At 41.7% G+C, this 18,761-nt stretch overlaps 2 protein-coding genes across 4 annotated transcripts; both read left to right on the top strand.

Moving 5' to 3' along the window:
* Nucleotides 1-1,494: 1,494 nt before the first annotated feature.
* Nucleotides 1,495-8,257, top strand: LOC133843201 (protein masquerade). Its single transcript, XM_062276642.1, has 9 exons — nt 1,495-1,571; nt 3,638-3,873; nt 4,062-4,211; nt 4,276-4,575; nt 4,635-4,790; nt 4,928-5,866; nt 5,928-6,834; nt 7,183-7,460; nt 7,530-8,257. Exons 2-9 carry the CDS (start codon nt 3,768-3,770, stop codon nt 7,850-7,852), a joined length of 3,159 nt encoding a protein of 1,052 aa, XP_062132626.1. The 5' UTR covers nt 1,495-1,571; nt 3,638-3,767; the 3' UTR covers nt 7,853-8,257.
* Nucleotides 8,258-8,522: 265 nt separating this feature from the next.
* Nucleotides 8,523-18,723, top strand: LOC133845861 (NGFI-A-binding protein homolog). Of its 3 annotated transcripts, none has more exons than XM_062280478.1 (6): nt 8,523-10,051; nt 14,649-14,921; nt 15,829-16,730; nt 17,996-18,087; nt 18,152-18,231; nt 18,316-18,424. In XM_062280478.1, the coding sequence occupies exons 1-6, from the start codon at nt 9,613-9,615 to the stop codon at nt 18,333-18,335; spliced, it is 1,806 nt and encodes a 601-aa protein (XP_062136462.1). In that variant the 5' UTR covers nt 8,523-9,612; the 3' UTR covers nt 18,336-18,424. The 3 variants fall into 3 exon arrangements, with proteins under 3 accessions (XP_062136462.1, XP_062136463.1, XP_062136461.1); XM_062280479.1 differs by having other exon boundaries at nt 18,152-18,227; nt 18,291-18,401; XM_062280477.1 differs by having other exon boundaries at nt 8,528-10,051; nt 18,152-18,227; nt 18,316-18,723.
* Nucleotides 18,724-18,761: the final 38 nt, after the last annotated feature.

Genomic DNA, 18,761 nt, shown 5'->3' on the forward strand with positions numbered 1-18,761 from the left:
CCTGGGAACATCCGCGAAACGTCTCATGTCCCTTTCATAGACATTTGATTCGATGGGGCGTTTGCTTTTAGTATGCCAAGCCTAATTAGTTGGCATCAAACAGAAGTTATAGGCAAACACAAATTGTATTTATAATGATGGAAATTATAGAAATTTCATAAGATATAAAAAATGAATAGAATTTACAGTGATCTTTACAATTTTCTTAGTATTTATAACTGGGACTGTAATATTAAATTAAAAAATTTTATTTTTAAAATTAAGCAAACAAAATTCCATTTCGCAATGTTATTAAAAGCAAGAATTCTCAGAGATAATCAAATGTATAAAATAGGTTTGAATATTTAAATTGCTTGTTATTATTTACTTAGTATTTGTAGTTGTAATTGTAATATATTATTACAATAAATAAAAATTTGATCTGGTCCTATTCTAAACTGAAGGTCTTATCTCATCCTATAATTTAAAAAATAGAAGCATTTAAATAAAAACAAAACCATTTCCCTTACCTTAAAGATTAAAAAAATTAGGTATGCTCTTGACATATTCCTTTTTAATTTAAATGATTTAATTTGTATTTTATAAAGTTTAATAATAACGAATGAGAAGTAATTTAAACTTCGTATAACACTAACAAAAAAATTGTTGTTTTTTAAATATTTTATTTTCACCATTAGCGAATATTTAAAACATTATTAGTCAGAAATATTTTGGTATACATAATCGTATGCAGAATCACGATCTTAAAATTCACATAAGAAGAGTCTCATTACTTGGCATTATAGTGTAATTTACATAACTTAAGCCGTAAATCCTTTGAAGGCACTTTCAGCAACTCCTTGAGGTTAGGCTTATGCAAAACCACGTAAGAACCTTCGGCTTACGTAACAGCTTATGCAATTTTCCCAGCCAGTTAACGATTAAGAAATATTTTGCATTGATTTATGCACTCGTAATTGCATTTTACAATGTTTGACAACAGTGAAACGTCAACAGCTCTCTTCAAAAATGCATAATGAAAGATTTGCGATTTGCATACGAAATCGAGAATGAGATGTGCAAATCTCCCGCTGACGACTTGCGAAAAAGGCAATAAATGAACAAAGGGTGCGAAATTTGCATAGGTTGCAAATGAAGCGAAGGGTGGCAACACTTGAGATTTGCATAGGTAAACCTAGAAATGGGCTGGCATTATTTACTTGTGATCATAATACGCTAATGCGAAAAGAGTTTGACCCGCGTCCGACAGCAGCTGGGCAGCTGTTGTTGTGAACAGCCGGCGTTCAACAGGTAGCTGCTGCATGCAACACTCACAACACAGGTGTTAAAGAGAGCAAGCGAAGAAGAGAGTGAGAGAGAGTAGAGCACTAAAGAGCACACACACGATTCTTCAATCTCTTTGCGTTCGTTTCTTTTGCTCACTTTCTCCGAGCCGCGCTCAAAAGTCTTTTAGCTTGGCCTTGGCTTGGCTTCCCAAGCGTCGAGAACCTTGAGCGATGGTCAGTTTGTTGCTGGCTTTCGCAAGGTGCAGTCGGCCCCAATCAAAGCAGCCAAGGCCTTTACAACACTCGGTTAGTGTGTTCAAGTTGTGACTGTTTCTGTGTGTGTGTGTCAGTTCGTTGGTATTTGTGTGGCAGACTTTGCATATGGCCTTAACTGGCAGCAGGTGGCAGTGGCAAGCAAACTGTGCCGCATTCCAGGTTGCATGCCAACATGTCTCCTGCAAGCTGATCTAGCTAACAGTTATGTTACAGTAAATGCTCAATAAAACTGCAAAGAAAATCTCACTTGACTTGTTCAAAGTGCGTCGACAACGCGAGTGTAATTGTGTATATGTGTGTGTGTGTGTGTGTACTGAATGTATGTGTGTACGAATGTGTGTAGAATGTGTTGACGTCTCGGGAAGTGCTAAAAATGAAAGAGTTTGGACGATTTGCAAATTGAGCCGCTGACTTAAAATAGTTGTCCAAATCTAACTCTTACCCGCTGCTTCCTCCCCGCGCTTCTAAGAATGTTGCTACACCTAAGACGTTTACCGTTATTGTTAACCGTTCGATGGAGGCATTCAAATGTGTCAGTGTATGTGTGTTTGTTTTTGGCCAACAAGAAAACAATGAAAGAAATTCTTAACAACTTGGGAGAGAGAGAGAGTGTGTGAGATAGGGAGGAGTAAGAGAGAACGCATTATTCGCATGCCAAATGCTAAAGTAACAAACCCGGGAGGGGCGGGGAACGGAGGTAGCGGGGAAAATGTGTTAAACGTGCCGACAACGTCGCGCCTTATGCATCTGACCCACTTTGGTTTGGGGGGCTCTGTTTTTGGTGCCGGACTTTGTATTCATGCTGGCGTAGGCGGCCAAAGAAATGAAGAAAGAACGAGGGAGAGCGAGGGGAAGCGAGAGGGAGACAGGAATGACAGTGAGTCTTTGGGTTGACCCAAAATACGTGCTGGCTGACTCTAGCAGGCTCTCCAGCTCTCCAGCTGTTGGCATTAGCTTTCTTCTAGCGATGGCCAGAATGAGGATTGTCACACGATCGGTTTCAAATGCGTCGCGGCCCTTTTAACAAATTTCCGGTTTTCTGCGTCTTCATCAACAGTCTTCAAGTCTTCTGTCTTCGGTTGTTTTGAGTTGAACGTGAAAGCGACACAGCGAACAGCGAACAGAGCACAGAGCACGTGAGGCCAAGGCGGGTGGGGGTTTATTTTTAATGCCGAAGACACTGAATATAATTGCTCTGCTCTGTGTATACATATATATCTCTTACACTTTTCATTCTCCAGTCTTGTGGCCATTGCCATTGTCAAATGGCCTGCACTTTCGCTAAAGATCTTCGAAGTGCGATATCTTTTGCCGGATACTTTCTATTTCATTCACAAAGATCGTGTGGCATTTACAACGTCTTTCTTTAATGTTAATTGCACGACAAAGAAACATACTTATCCCAGCATACAAATTATGTGAGGTATTTTTCGACATTTTTGATAGATGATTTATGTGTGGCAAACCCGTTTCTGAAGTTCAAGCAACCCAAATACATTTATTAGGCCCACAAACCGAACTCGGAATTCTAACTGAGTTGTGCCCATTTTCATGCTAAGCTGGAGACACAATCCCTTTGTTCCCCCCTCAACAAAAATATACGTATACGTAATATTGAAATGGGACACAGAACTCTCAGCGCACAAAGAAGCAAACGCAACGGTATGATCGCACCTGTCACAGAACCAGTCACAGCTCAAAGCTCCCAGCTCCATTCCCATCCACAAAACGAGGCGACTCGCAACTTCATCAAACTGGTTTTGGGGGCAGCTCCCGTTCTCTCTCTCCCTCTCTCTCTTTCGCTCGACGTGTCGCCAGAACAAGTTGCTGTTATCAGTTGCAACAAGGTGGCAACGGACCGTTTGCGATCAACTTTATGAGCTCTTTCTAGGCCAATGATCTTAGGCGCTTACGCTTACGCTCCGACACCGAAACCGACGCCAAACTGCGATCTTAACTGTTACGTCACAGGCCTTTCGTGGGGGTTACATGGGCACAAATAAAAAAAATAAAAATAAAAAAACAGATGACTCAGTCAGCACTCAGTAGCCAGCTGCCGACTTTCACTTTGGCTAATTTCATTTTTTCGATTTCAGATTCTTGCAACGAGAAGATGAGCACGTGAGCTCCGACAACGCCCCAGGAAACGTTAAAGAAAACAAATACAACAAAAAGTGGAAGAAATAAAATAGTAGTAGCTGACGAAGAAGAGCAGCAAGTAACATTATGTCCGGCTGCCACATTTTATACACAGTGTGCTTCAGCCTGCTTTTGGCCAGTACAACGCTGGTCAAAGCGCAGGATGAATCGCTAGCAGGGAGCTTTTTGTCAGGTACGGAAAAGTCCCAATTCCTTCTCTCAATATCAGTTTTTTGTTAATCCTTAAACAAATATTAAATCTTTCCAACTTTGGGAATTTAAGATTAAAAAGTTGTCAAACTTAAATACGTTGACCCAGACCCAGACTCTCCTCTCCACTCTGGTTACTTACTCTTTCTGGTTTGCTTTGTTGTCTCTTAGGTCTCCTAGACACCATTACCAGCACTGCAGATGCCAAGGACTGTCCTGGCGTTTGTGTCCACACACTGGCCACGCTCATCTGCTACGAGGTTCTCGATGATGTGCCCTGTCCCTCGCCCAGTATGAAGTGCTGCATAGAGAGCGCACCAGGTAATTAGTTTCTCTCATTAACTGACCCACTTAATTATTTTCCGGCTACCATCTGTGTGACTAGGTAAAAATGCCACCGCTTTGCGAACACCGCCTGCAACTACACCGAAGATCAGCAGCACCACAACAACGAGCACCACACAACGTAGCACCACCACAGTGGCTAGCACAAGCACCACACGACGCACCACAACCACGGCCAGCACCACGCCCAAGCCGAAGCCAAAGACACAGCCCAAGCGTCCGCCTGCTACTACTGGAGCACCAAGCACAACGACGAAGAAACCCGCTGCGACGACTAAAAAGTCGACGACAGCTAAGCCCAAGGATAAGGATGATCTAGGCAAAATTGCCAATGAGAGCAGTAAGTAGAAGTTGCTTTAGTTCGGTTCAGTACTCAGTTTTCCCTACTCTTTACTCCAGAGAACTGCACTGGCGTCTGTGTGGCGGATCGCATTGCGGAATACTGTGAGGCTTATTTGACCACTGGAGATCTCTGCAAGGAGGGCACCAAATGCTGCGTCTCGCTGGATGAGTATGCTAACGGAAAGCTGCCCAAGGACATCTATATACCAGCTAGTAAGTAGTCGTCACATTTGTAAAGAAGGGGATTTACTCAAATCCCCTCTTTCATAGAAAGAATAAAAACACAAAAACAACTTTTAAATTGAGTGTCAATTTCATACATAATATTACCATATATCTTCATCACGCAGAGCACATGAGCAATTTGAAGAGCAATCAGACTCTGGTTAAGTCTACACCCACCAAAACGAGCAGCAGCACCACGACAACAAGCAGCACCACCACAACTAGCACCACACCGGAGCCAGCTCGAACCAAAACCAACACCAATAGCAACAGCAATGCCCAGAAACCCACGAAGCATAAAAAGACTACCACGACGACCACAACAGAGGCAGCTGCTGAGGAGGAGGAAGAAGAAGAGGAGGAAGATGAGGAACAAGAAGAAAGCAGTAGCAATAATAAGTTGAAGTCCGGTCAGTCGCAGAATCAGGGACAAGGACCCGAGTTAAAGGAATGTGAGGGCGAGTGCATGAATGGCATCTTTGCCATTTTCTGCGATGACATCGACTCGGAAGCCTTTTGTCCCGGCGAGGGCAGCTGCTGTGTCACCGGCAGTGCCTCTGAATCATCGCCACCAGCTAAGACACCGGCATCCAGTAAACCAGCCACGAAGATTGCTGCCAAACCAGCCACGAAACCAGTGCGTCCCGTCACCTCGGCACCACCGCCACCACCGGCTGCCTCGCAGGGCGGCGGAGGTGGAGACTTTCTGTCGCAGATCATTTCGTTTGCGGAGAACACACTGAACTCTCCGGCACCGCCACCAACACCGCAGGCACCACCCCAAGTGCCACGTTGTCCCGGTTTCTGTCTGCTCAACATTATGGCCGCTTTCTGTGAACGTCCCTCGATTTTGGTCTCAACTCCCACCACTTGCTCTAAGGGTTCGGTCTGCTGTGACAATTCCCGCGCGGGTGCGCCCAAACCGAAGTTGCCACCACCGACACCACCACCAACACCACCGCCAACAGCACCGCCTTATGTGCTGCCCAATACGCCAAGTCCCGATCCACGCGAGGAATGTCCCGGCTCTTGCATCGTTAGCCTTCTCAGCTTTACCTGCTTCAGTAAGTACTAAAAATCTCCCTCATATACATTTCAACTAATTTGTGTTTGAACTCTGCGCAGAAAACGCCGAGATGACGGATCTGTTTAGATGCAAACGTTCAGGACAGATTTGCTGTGCACCCAAGAGCAAGATACTGGAGAAACAACAGTTCCAGACACGCAATGATACGTCCTACTTCAATTATCCACCCATGGGACCGCCTCCGCCACCCTATGCCACACAACCGCAACAGCAGCCACCACCACCGCCTTATCCACCCACGTCATATATGTCGAATCAGTTGCCAGCTGTGCCGCCACCACCACCACAGCACCATCAACCACATCCCTATCAGCCAGCACCGCCCAGCTATGCGGACTACTACGGACCCGGACCGGGACCACAGCCAGGACCCGCCCTGCCACCAGCCACAGCTCCTACAACAACGACAAGCACCACGACAACGACACCACGTCCCCATGTCTACTCCAAGTATGTGTGCGGTGTCAAGGGCACGCTGCGCACTGGACGTTCAAGTAGCTCGCCAGCCCTCAATCTGGTTTCCTATGCCCGGGCCAAGTATGGTGTGCAGCGCACGGCTCGTCAATTGACTATGTCGTATCCCAGCAGCAGCACCATTAGCAAGTCTACAGAGCGTCTTGTGCTCGGTTCAGCTATTGTGCCCATTCAAATACACAACGACAAGCTGGGCGATCTCGTGGAAAGCGGCGGTGTGCAGAGCAATCAGCTGAGATCGTATCACGAGCAAGGCGAGCAGACAGCAATTGTCTATCCGGAGTATTATCAACAACAATTGCAACAGAATTACAGCAGCAGGCGGAGAGCACGTGTGGTCGGTGGAGAGGATGGCGAGAATGGCGAGTGGTGCTGGCAAGTAGCGTTGATCAATTCCCTGAACCAGTATCTCTGCGGTGCGGCTCTTATTGGTACCCAATGGGTGTTGACTGCAGCGCATTGCGTGACCAAGTAAGTGAACAGAAAATATAATAAAGTTCAATATGCGTAACGAAGTCTCCAATTAAATCCCTTCGATCCATTTTTTCCCGAAAAATCCTCTATATATAAACAAATTTATTTCCACTAAAGTTTCTTCCTTTCTTTAAAAGAAATTCGTCATATATTCAAGGGAATCTGCCTTCATTCAGGATATCTCAGGATATCTTTTTGACTATCTACCAGTTTTTATTCACTTTTCGAAAACAAATCGTGTTGATCTAGCAAAAATTAGTTATTTCTCAGGGCTATTTTATTTAAATTAGTATTTTCTCAAGGCTATTTTATCGTGGCTAAACAATTTCCTCTTTCTGCTTTCAGCATTGTGCGCTCGGGCGATGCCATCTACGTGCGCGTTGGTGACTACGATCTGACCCGAAAGTACGGCAGTCCAGGAGCACAGACATTGCGTGTGGCCACAACGTACATTCACCACAACCACAACAGCCAAACTTTGGACAACGATATTGCGCTGCTTAAGCTGCACGGTCAGGCAGAGTTACGTGATGGCGTCTGCCTTGTGTGTTTGCCAGCTCGTGGCGTGAGTCATACGGCTGGCAAACGTTGCACGGTCACCGGTTACGGTTACATGGGTGAAGGTAAGTTAGATTACCCTAAGAAATGCCTCGCGCTAAAATCATTGCTTTACCCCTTCTCTGCTTTTACAGCTGGTCCCATACCGTTGCGCGTGCGTGAGGCGGAGATTCCCATTGTCAGCGATACGGAGTGTATACGCAAAGTGAACGCCGTCACCGAGAAGATCTTCATACTGCCCGCTTCCAGTTTCTGTGCTGGCGGCGAAGAGGGACACGATGCCTGCCAGGGTGATGGCGGCGGTCCCTTGGTCTGCCAGGACGATGGGTTCTTTGAGTTGGCTGGCCTCGTTTCTTGGGGCTTTGGGTGCGGACGTGTCGATGTGCCCGGTGTTTATGTGAAGGTCTCCTCCTTCATTGGCTGGATCAATCAGATAATTAGCGTCAATAACTTATAGTGGACAAGAAGCCAACAATAAGCTGGAACCCCGCACTTGTAGGGATTTCCCCTGTCCGCAACCGCTGAAGAGGGGGAGTCCCCTACGACTGATTGAAGTTTGGGTTCCAAATGCTACTACGACTGTTAACGTAAAGCCCATCCTAGTGTAATCTATTCATATTTACTCGTAACATCACATCTACTAACCCAAAAACCCCTCAAACCAAACACCATTCGAACTCCCCTCTAACTATAATGCAAGTATGCTAGTATTGTGCCCCTTCCTTAAACTGCTACTCGTACTTATTATGATTATGCTTACTTCTAATAATTTAAATCTATTGTAAACTGTTTTTGTATATACAAAAAGAAAATACAAGCAAAGCGTTCATCAAATTTCTTATAAACGCAAATATCAAAGAATTATGACGACAAAGAACTCTAGAAAGTGGATTGGTTCTTTAGCGATGTGTCTCAATAGGGATCATCAAAAATAATACCATATTTAAAGAGCAAATTTATTTAATTTAAGGAATGAAATCAAAGATATTTAACTTTTGCTTACAAACCATTTAATGAGGTATTTAAAAAAGTAAAGATCTTTTCATTTTGAAAAGTAAAATATCTTTTTTTTCTTTATAGACTCATCAAGAATATTTAGTTGGATGAACTTATAAGTTCGGTGCTATAAAAGACAGCTGCAAGGCTAATCAATTCGTAACGAAGTCTGCAAAGATTCCCCGCTTTATTTGAATATATTTTTAATGTATTCAGAATTTTTAACGGAAAATGTCAGAAAAAAATTGAATAAAATTGAAAGAAAGGATCAAAATGTCGCGAATTGTAAGGATACGCTGCCTCACACTCACACCCAAGTATCTATGAATCTTTGAAATACAATATGAATAGAGAGAGAGAGAGGCGGAGCACGCAAACTCACTCAAAGTTGAGACGCTCAGAGAGAGAGAGACAGAGTGTAAATCTCGGGACGTCTTCTTCTAATAAGAGAACGTGTCTGCAAAAAAAAGAAATAGTAAGAAAAAAAAAAAAACTTACCCTCATTGGTGTTCGAGTGACAAACTGGTAGCGCCAATGCCAATGCCTTCGTATCGGGTGCGTCTTCGACTTGAACTTCGTCTCGGCTTCGGCTTCGGGTTTCGCATACCAATTCCACTCCAACCACTTCTGCTTCCCCTTCTCCCTTTTGCATGTACTGTTTAGCGTTTGTTTTTTTGCGTTTCTTTCTCTACCTTTTTAACCCTTTCGATGTTGTCCGTCGTCTGCTGCGTGATTTTATGTGCGTTGTTTTTCTTCTCTTCGAAAGTATTTCAAAGATGTTTCCCTTGAAGAAAACGAAAGCAGGCTGCGACGACAGCGACGGCGACTGCAACTGCGACCGCGACTGCGAAGCTGAAAAAGGGTTCTCGTTGTGTCCAGGCGGCATTGCGACAACAGAAGTTCGTCTGGCCTCGAGCTGAGCGGATAGGCAGAGAGATCAAAGATCGATATCTTAAGCGCGCCTCACGAGTGTACCAAGTGTTCTTCTTCCTCTTCTTCACAGCTTGCATTATCCAACTGTGTTCTAAACCCAATCTCAAAAGCACTTTTTAGTGTAGTGTTGTGTAGTTCGTCTTGTGTTGTGTGTTGTGTAGTGTTGTGTGCATCCTTTTTGATTTGATTATTGCTAGCACTTTTTTGAGTTTTGCATGCATTTTGTGTTGATTGTATCGTGGTTGTGTCTGGCTCTACTTTGCTGCCCAAGCATCTTCAACTGTCACAATGGAGGCCAACTCTCCCACCACTGCTGCCATCACAGCAACGACAACAGCAGCGACATCGACCACAGCGCCACTGGCAACCACTTCCACAACCAGCTCAACAGTTCCCTCGCCAGCTGCCGTCGCGGCAAAGAGTCTCTCAGGAAGCGGAAGCCACAGCGCCACAGCGTCCAGCTGCTCGACCTCAGCTACCGTTGCCGCTGCCACACCGACTGCCACGGGCAACATCAGCAACAGCAACAGCCTGACACAGTCGCTGCCCCAACTGCTGGCAGCCAGCACCAGCATTGAGTTCTGCAAGCAGGAGGATGTCCACAATCTATCGCTAGCCAGCGGACCCTCTGAGGGTCAGAGATCACTCTCGGGGGCGCCGTCAGCGTCCTCTAGTCCCATACTGAGTCCGCAAGGCAAGATCTTTGGACGCAATGCAAATGGCACAAGTAAGTTCAACTCAAGTCACTTTAAAGTAAACTGAGCACATTCATTATATTTCTTAAGTATTACTAAATATATAAGAATCAAGGAATCTTTAGGAATCAACGTCTGAATTTGTAATTCTGAAATTTATTTTGTTTGATACCAATAGTTCAAATCTCTCAAATCTTTAATGATTTCAATTGCTTCTTCTTAATATGAGTGAGAATGTTAAAAATGTTATATAAAGCCAATTTTTGTATGATTATTTCAATAACAAAATATATATTTTTAAGAATTTATGAAGTATTTTAAATATTACTAAATTATCCAATTATATAATCAAAGTTTAATAATCGAACCATAGATACAATATCTATTATCTTGAAAAGCATTCTTTTTTCGTGTTCAAATCCTTTAGGAACCATGGTAAAGTTATCTAACTATAGTATCTATTTATATAACTAAAGTTTAATAATTGAGCAATAGATAAAGTAACTAGCAGGCTTAGATATCTATGATCTTCAACAGCATTCTTCTTTTTGTCATGTTCAGATCCTATAAGAACTATAGTTATATTTTTCAACTAGTTTCTTATGCATTTACAAAAAAATCAAAAAATATATTTTTTCATAAATTATTGAAGATTTGAATAATTTCCTTTGAAGTAGTTCTCGTATAGAGAACTCTCTAACCTTTTAGTCCTTCCTATTTTATTCTCAATAATTTCCAAGCTTTCTTCTGATAATATTAGTTTAAATTCGCCCTTTTTATAACTCCTAAAAAATTTAAGTTCTTTATTTTTCGCGCTTCTTAATTCCTGTTCGGTCAGCAATTGCGGTTTATAATCACGTGCCACATGCAGTTGCAAGTTTTTCGCGCGCTTTTCGAGCTTTGCAAGTTTCAACTGCCATTGTTGTTGTTCTTGTTGATCGTGGCTTGTTTTCGTAACGGAAACCCAAGGGCGGCAATAACGGACCTTTGAGCAACAATAGAAATGTTCGCGCATTGCCACAGCTTCAGTTCCGGTTTCCACTTCCTTGGTGCAACCACCCCGAGTAGCGACAACAAACAGCAAACAAAAAAGTGGGCAGGGCTTTTACTCTACTCAAGACTAGAACTATTGTCTGATACTCCAGGCCAGGTAGCATTAAAAGACCCGTCCAATGAGACGCTTGCAGCACACAGGTAAATAACGGTTTGAAGTAGTTTTTCGGTGAGGATCTCAAGATGATAGGCTCAAATCTCAGGGGTAACACTGTGGGTATAAACAGCAAGAAAAAAACGCACCCCAGAGCTAAGATTGAGGGTAGTAAATATGAGACAAGAGCAGCGTCTTTCAATTGGCAAACGCGATTGCAGTCTGTGAGACTTGCGACTGCAGATTGTTGTCGCCAGTTGTTATGGTTATGGGTTGGGATGGATGCTGCAGCCTCCTCCTCCTCCTCCTCCTCCTTCTTGGGGCCATTGGCACGTACGTACGTCAAGTTATTGCCACCAATGGAATTTTGATCGACGAAGAATTTGATCGTTCAAAAAGTCGCTTTTAATTTATCGTTTTATATGAGAAATAGTTTCGGTGGCGAGAGACGACACACGGAAGACGCTTCTGGCGGCGTCTGCATTGCGTCTCCTCTTCTGATTTTTTTTTGTATTTTGCCCATAATCGAAGCGATCGAGCACGATTGACGTCCCTCACACAAACACACACACACTGAAACAGTCGGAGCTGCGGTCTTGGCCTGGTCAGAAGGCAGTGAGCCAGAGAGCCGACTTGGTATGTGGCGTCGAATGTCATTATTGCTTTCAAGTGCCAACTAAAAAGCAACTGCAGTTCATTTTTTTGTCCATCTTTGCCCATTTGGCCGCGCATAAAAACAACATATTTAGCAAATGACAACAGCAACAACAACAACAACAACACTAACATAAGCAACCAGCAACATTAACAGGCAACGGGTTAGCAAAAAGTGAGCAGCAAATTAAATAAATAAAAAATCAACAAGAAGAATGGTTGCGGGAGAAGTGGGGGGTGCTGGAGTAGTGACTTCAGTAGCTCCTCGCAACGTAGTGACAATCAGCGCACCAAGTAGCCACAGCCAGACAAACAACGAACGCTTCCTTCCCTTCTTAAACCAAGTCGAAGAACCAGCCCAACCCAATGGCCAGTTGCTTGGCTCCTGGCCTTCTCCTTTACTTCCCCCCTGCTCAAACGTTATTTGTGTATTGAAATCACGTCTCATTTATTTATTGCTGCAAATGCGTGCCCCTTCAGCTACAGCCTCCCAGACACTCCACAGACTCCAGCGACTCCAGCGACTCCACACTCCAGACTGCAGACTGCAGACTCCAGACTGCAGAGTCTCGCTTCTGTCTTACGCAAAAGATTCCCTCGACTGCGTTAAATACTCCTCGTTGCTGCTGGACAGCATCATGGCAGGACCAAAGGGGGACACGCATAGTAAAAGAAGCGTGGCGTTGACAGTCCCACTTAACCCACTGACAACAAGAGTATTCGACACTTGTGTGCAACAAGCGTTAACTTAATTAGTTTCATAAAACACATATTAAGAAATATAGTTTCCTGTATAATGACGTTTTTCAATATTGCTATTAGATTATATCAGGACTATATTATCTTTATGTAATAATAATACGCAAAAATTTAAGTTGATTAGATTTCTAGCAATATCTAGAAAATACTTTCATGACAAATGAACTAATAATATTCAAGAGCTGATAAATTCAAGATTAATAAATATCTAGAAAGTATATTACTATGTAATAATAATAACAATAATATTCCAGAAGTATAATTGAATTGAATCTTTCTGTATAAACGATTCATAGAAATATGTGCTGTAATATTAATAATATTAAAGAGCAGTATACCTCAATTTGAATAAATTATAAGAAATATCTAGAAAGTATTAATAAACATATACTATAATAATACTAAAATTCAAAAAATATAATTGACAAGATTTCAAGAAAAATTTAGGAAGTATATTTTTCTCATATACTTCAATTATAATACTAGTCAATACTCCTTAACATATACTGAAAGTATTTATAGAAAAATACCAAAAGTATGCTGCAATTATAATACTAGTCAATACACCTTTAAATATACTGAAAGTATTTATAGAAAAATATAAAAAAAAGTATATTATGAATATGACCTTATACTGAAAGCATTTATAGAAAATTACCAATATCAAGTATATTATTAATACTGTTCTAAAAACTTTAATCACTAATTTGATGAACTTTCATAGTTGTTATATTTATAGATAATATCTATCTATTAGATATCTCCGACAATCGTGTTGTATAATTTTAGAATATGTGAAGACATATTTCTGAAATTGTTTTAGTAATAGTCTTAATTCATTTGTATTTTCACTACATATTCGTACAACTTTATAGTACTATTTTAGAATATGTCTTTAGAAAGTAGACCCTCAAAGGTCTAAATAGCCATTAGGCAGCTCTGTAGTCTGCATTCTTGTCGTCTGTTTAGTTGTCGGGAATGTGTCATAAATTGTGACAAGCGTGCAGTAATGGGTTAATGATTGGCAGCGCATCAAGTGACAACACCAGCTACAGCAACAGCAACAGCAACAGCTACAACTACAACTTGCAACATGCAACAACCTTATCCTCCTTCTTCTGCGGTTGCAGAGCAAAAAAAAGAACCAACGATCGATCGATGTGTGTTTTTATTTGATTCGCTTTTGTTATAATTTAGTTGGGCCAGCGCATCTTTTATTTTACTTTACTTTTTTGCTGCTTCACTATTAATTAAAGCGAGTAGTGCACACATTGGCAATGGGAACTGGTAGCTTCTTCTTCTTCTTCTTCTTCATTGCTGTTGCCTTCTTGATAGATGCTAACTGGTTAATGCTGGCAACTGGTAACTGGCTTTCCGTCTCAAGTAAAATATTCTCACATAATTATTTACGATTTGACATAATCATCATCTTCAGGCGGCATTTTAAATTGTGCTCGTCTCTTCTGCAGAGAGACTCGCCAATAAATTCTGGATAAAAGCAGCCAGTTTTATCTCACAATATTTCACACGATAATATATTACATTTTTTGTGCCCAAACGCAAAAAAAAAAATGATAAAAAAAAACGAAGATTAAAATAATCCTGGCGATCCTTTTTGCCCATCTCAGCGCATGCGTGACGCATTTCTAACGAGTTTTGAGGCCCAGACCAAAATATCCTTCGAGGACGAAAGCGAAAGGGTTGAACACACACACACACACACACTCATACACATACACCCCGACGCTGATCGCCGCATTTGCTTATGCAGATGAGGACGTTCCCAAACTCTTGCCTCGTCCTTTTTGTGCTTCAGATTTTTTTTTATCTCGTTTTCAACTTTTTTTATTGGGCTTCGTAGCTTTTTTTTAGTTTTTTTGCTTTCCTTTTTAGGGTCCAGACGTCCGTCGACTTCTTTCAAAAATTTCTCAACCAACAAAAAAAAAACGAATTTAATTAAATTTTTTTCTTATGGACTCGCAGCATTATGAGAACGCGCTTAGTCTCTCTATAAATATCTTTTTTTTGGCTTGTTTTTTAATAGTTTTTTTTCTTCTTCTTCTTTGCAGTGATCACCACGTCGCGTCCCAGTAACGAGGCCGAGGTGCAGCTGTACCGCGTGCTCCAGCGAGCCAGTCTATTGGCCTACTATGACACGCTGCTCGAGATGGGCGGCGATGATGTGCAGCAGCTGTACGATGCTGGCGAGGAGGAGTTCCTCGAAATCATGGCACTGGTGGGCATGGCATCCAAGCCTCTCCATGTGCGTCGCCTGCAAAAGGCGCTGCACGAATGGGCCAACAATCCGGCGCTCTTCCAAGGTCCAATGCTGCCGCATTTGGGTAAGTTGAAAAGTTTTTATGTTTTGGATTAAATTAATTCGAATTCTTTAACCAAAATTAAGCCATTCAAAATTATGCGATACTAAGCAGAAGTAATTTAAGAACAGCAATTTAATATTCTTTGCTTTCAATCTAAATTTTCATAAGTGTTCTTTTGTAGATTTTTATATATGAACCATAAATATAAATTAAAACTATCAAAAACGCAAATTCAAATATATTATATTTGTTGCTTTTGATGATATATGTATTCAATCCAAATTTTTAATTTTAATATATTGTATTGGTTGCATTTGATGACTTTTGTATTCAATTAAAATTTTTAAAGACTCCAATACTTAATTTTGATATTATTTAGAGCACTTTATTTTACAATATAATTACTTCAAAAGATGGTGTTCATTTATTTTGGACCTTTACTTCTGTTCTTCCTTAGTATGTAAAGTAAAGTAAGTAAGTAATAATTTCACTTTACTTACTAAGGAAGAACAATGTTCCAAGAATAAGTATAAGAACGTTTTAGATTTCTGCTTCAGGCGCACTGCTATTTCAAAGAACACAGCTGTATATGGGTAATATAATAATAACATATGCAGCTGCGTTCACTGAAATAGCAGTGCGACTGAAGCGGTACATAATTCGACTAAATTTCTTTGTGATTGACGAACTTATTTGTTCTCAAAGTTTAACTCAAAATTATTTTTTTTTATCTTATCTGTTTCTGCAAATGCCTTGGCTACAACTCATCTTTAACTTAATTTAGATTTTAGATTTAACTTTTATAAATTGTATTGCTACAAATGTTTCCTTATTATGACTAATGACTAATTTAAATCTTTAGCTAAACTAATTTTATATTATCTATTTTCAATATACTTATACTCATATAATTTACATTTCTTTTCAGGACTTTGTGAGACGCCAACGAAGCCATCGCTGGTCTTCAATCCGGATGCCACGCCCGCGCTGCCACGCAGCAAATTCTCCTCGTTCAATCCCGCTGCCTCGTTTCAAGTTTCTGCCAATCTGCCGCTGGCCACAACGCCCACTCCGGTGTCGGCGCCAATGCTCTCGCAGATCAGTCAACCCTCCCCTGTGCTCTGCCCCACTGTGCCGCTGCCCGCTGTGATGCAGAGTCAATCCACCTCCCCGCTGATACTGCCATCCACGCCAAGCGTGACCACGCCCTGTGGCGCCAGCACCGCCCACCAGGTGTCGTCCAGCTCGCCACAGCTGACGCCGGTGCTGACCGAGATGCAGGTGCAGCGGATCACAATGTGCGCAGCAAAGATTGCGCGTCAGTTGCCGCAACGCGAACCCCGGGCACAGACCTCCAAGAAGCGCACCACACGCGAACTGGAGGCTGTGATTGCCATGGGTGAACATGATCCGCGTCGCATGGATGAGATACGTAAGTACTCGGCCATCTATGGCCGCTTCGATTGCAAGCGACGGCCAGAGAAGCCGCTCACCTTGCACGAGGTGTGCGTCAATGAGGCAGCCGCACAACTGTGCCGGAATCCTCAGACGATTTGGTTGCTCACGCGCCGTGATGAGCTGTTTCCGCTGGCGAGACAGATTGTCAAGGATGCGGGCTTCGGGCACTCGGCCAGCATTGCTCGCTATGGTAATCTGTTGTCGCAAATGCCGGGCAACAATCAGGCGCAAAGTCAACGCAGTGGCGGCGGCGTCGTCTCCATCGATGTCGATTGCGAGTCCAGCGATGCGGCCGCCGTTGCTGTGCCGAGCAGCAAGCGTCAGCGTTTGTCCTCCACCGAAGCCAGTCAGCTGCCCATGGAACTCAGTCGGGTAAGGAAACCAGATTCCAACGAGCAGTAAATACGCCATATACTCTCCCCTCCTTGGGTGCAGTGCTTCAGCTTCAGCTTCTGCTTCTGCACAGTGGGCACACTGAGTGCCTCATTAACCAAAATATTTGCTTTGCAGCCTAACTCCATGAAGTCTACTAATGTCTAGCACGAGATTTTACACAGAATCTCAATGGGTTTTTGGTAGCACTTGCTTTATAGTAACTCTGATTTAGTTACACATTTTATATATAGTATTATAATAATTTCGCATCTCGTTTCTTTCCCTAGTTAATCAGTTCTCACCTAAGACAGCAATTTAGAAATTTATTTTAGAATTCAATTTTAAACATTTTAACCTACTTTATTCTTAGACTTTAGTAGTTCTGTCTCCTATAACTTTAACTACTTTTAATACAATTTTGAGGAATTATTTTTAATATTTCTCAATCACCATTACTTCTTTAAACTAATTTATATACATATATCCCATATCATTAACCGCTTTTAATAGATTAAGAAGATGACTTCCTTTTTATAGTATTTTATTTAGAATTTTCAAAATTGTTATTTGTTATTTCAATTTGAAATCTGATCGAATCATTCGTTATTCGTTATTAACACCTTTTTTGACCTCTTGCGCTTTTTAACGCTTTTGAGTTCAAGTGTCTTTGAAAGTAATATACTTATGAAGAAGTATGCATTAAATTTTTATTATTTCTAATTCCATGCATTAGAAAGTATTTTTAAATAGTTCGTAGCTCTTAAAACAATCCCTAGTCTTTTTCAGTATTGTTTGTTGTAGTTCAATTGTTGCTAAATCCTAAGATCTTTAAAGTTTACACTTTAATATACGTATACTCTTAGTCTAAGTCCATTACACTAAACTAACTTGATTATAACAAATTTATAATATCTTTAGTTTATTATTGTTGTTATTGTTGCTTCTGTAGAACTTTACCTAGTTAAATTGTTGACACATCTTTATGTAGAACTTAGCTTAGTTGCATAAGTTTAGTTTAGTCCTTTTGCTTATAATTTTTCTGCAATATATGGTGTACCTTTCTCCTTGAGTCCAAACAAAATAAATTCGCCCGCTTTTGAGAACCAAACTGAACCAACGTGTATTCTTCCAAAACGCCAAAATCCCAAAAACGCTTCTTGCCAAGCTTTGCTTCGCTTAACCGTTAACCAACAACTATTCCTATACCAGCGACTTTAATCAAACATCTTCATTTGCAAAAAAAAACAAATCTGAAATCAAAGGAAGCTGTTGAGGATTCACGCTACAATCTGTTTGCCATGTACCAAAAGTTTGCCAAGCCGCCGTTCGATCTAACTGAAATTGCCAAGTTCTCGTAAGTACAAAAAAAAAAAGATACTTTTTTACTATCGATATAATATTATTGATTATTTTCCTAGGCTGGCCAAGACTGCGGACTTTGAGGACAACGATTCGCGGTTCTCGTTCAGCAACTCCAGCTCGCCACCCATGCCAGTGAGTATGTGTTGGAGCACATTCCGTGCAGCTTCTTTCGTTGCCCGCATGCCCTGAGTAAAGGCCAATTGTTAACACTCTTCCACAGGCCAATGGTCTGGAAAATGAACGTTCACCGGTCTCATCCCACGGCCAGTGTCCCATCGAAACATCACACGCCGATGCCAGAGATCTGACTCTTACCGAATCCATTGATCTGACCGCCAACGGAGTTCAGGTCATCTCGGCCGCTGGTGATAATATCATTGCTGTCGCAAATCCCGCCCTGGCACTTAGTCCCACCCTCAATGAGGTCCTCAAGCGAAATGCCGCCACACCGGAATCGTAGATCGGCAAGGAATTTTTAGTGCCAGTCTTAAGTATGTGCAATTTAATTAAATACAATTTGTTAGTCTTAAGTGCGAAAGTAAATCAATCAATCTAGAGCATAAACCCTGTGATCTACTCTATTCTGTAATAAATACAATATTTCACCCGCACTCCTTTTTCTCAAAATTACATTTCGATCAATCCCATAATTATGTTTATATTTGC

Source organism: Drosophila sulfurigaster, chromosome 3, assembly GCF_023558435.1.
Source record: "Drosophila sulfurigaster albostrigata strain 15112-1811.04 chromosome 3, ASM2355843v2, whole genome shotgun sequence".
Taxonomy (NCBI): domain Eukaryota; kingdom Metazoa; phylum Arthropoda; class Insecta; order Diptera; family Drosophilidae; genus Drosophila; species Drosophila sulfurigaster.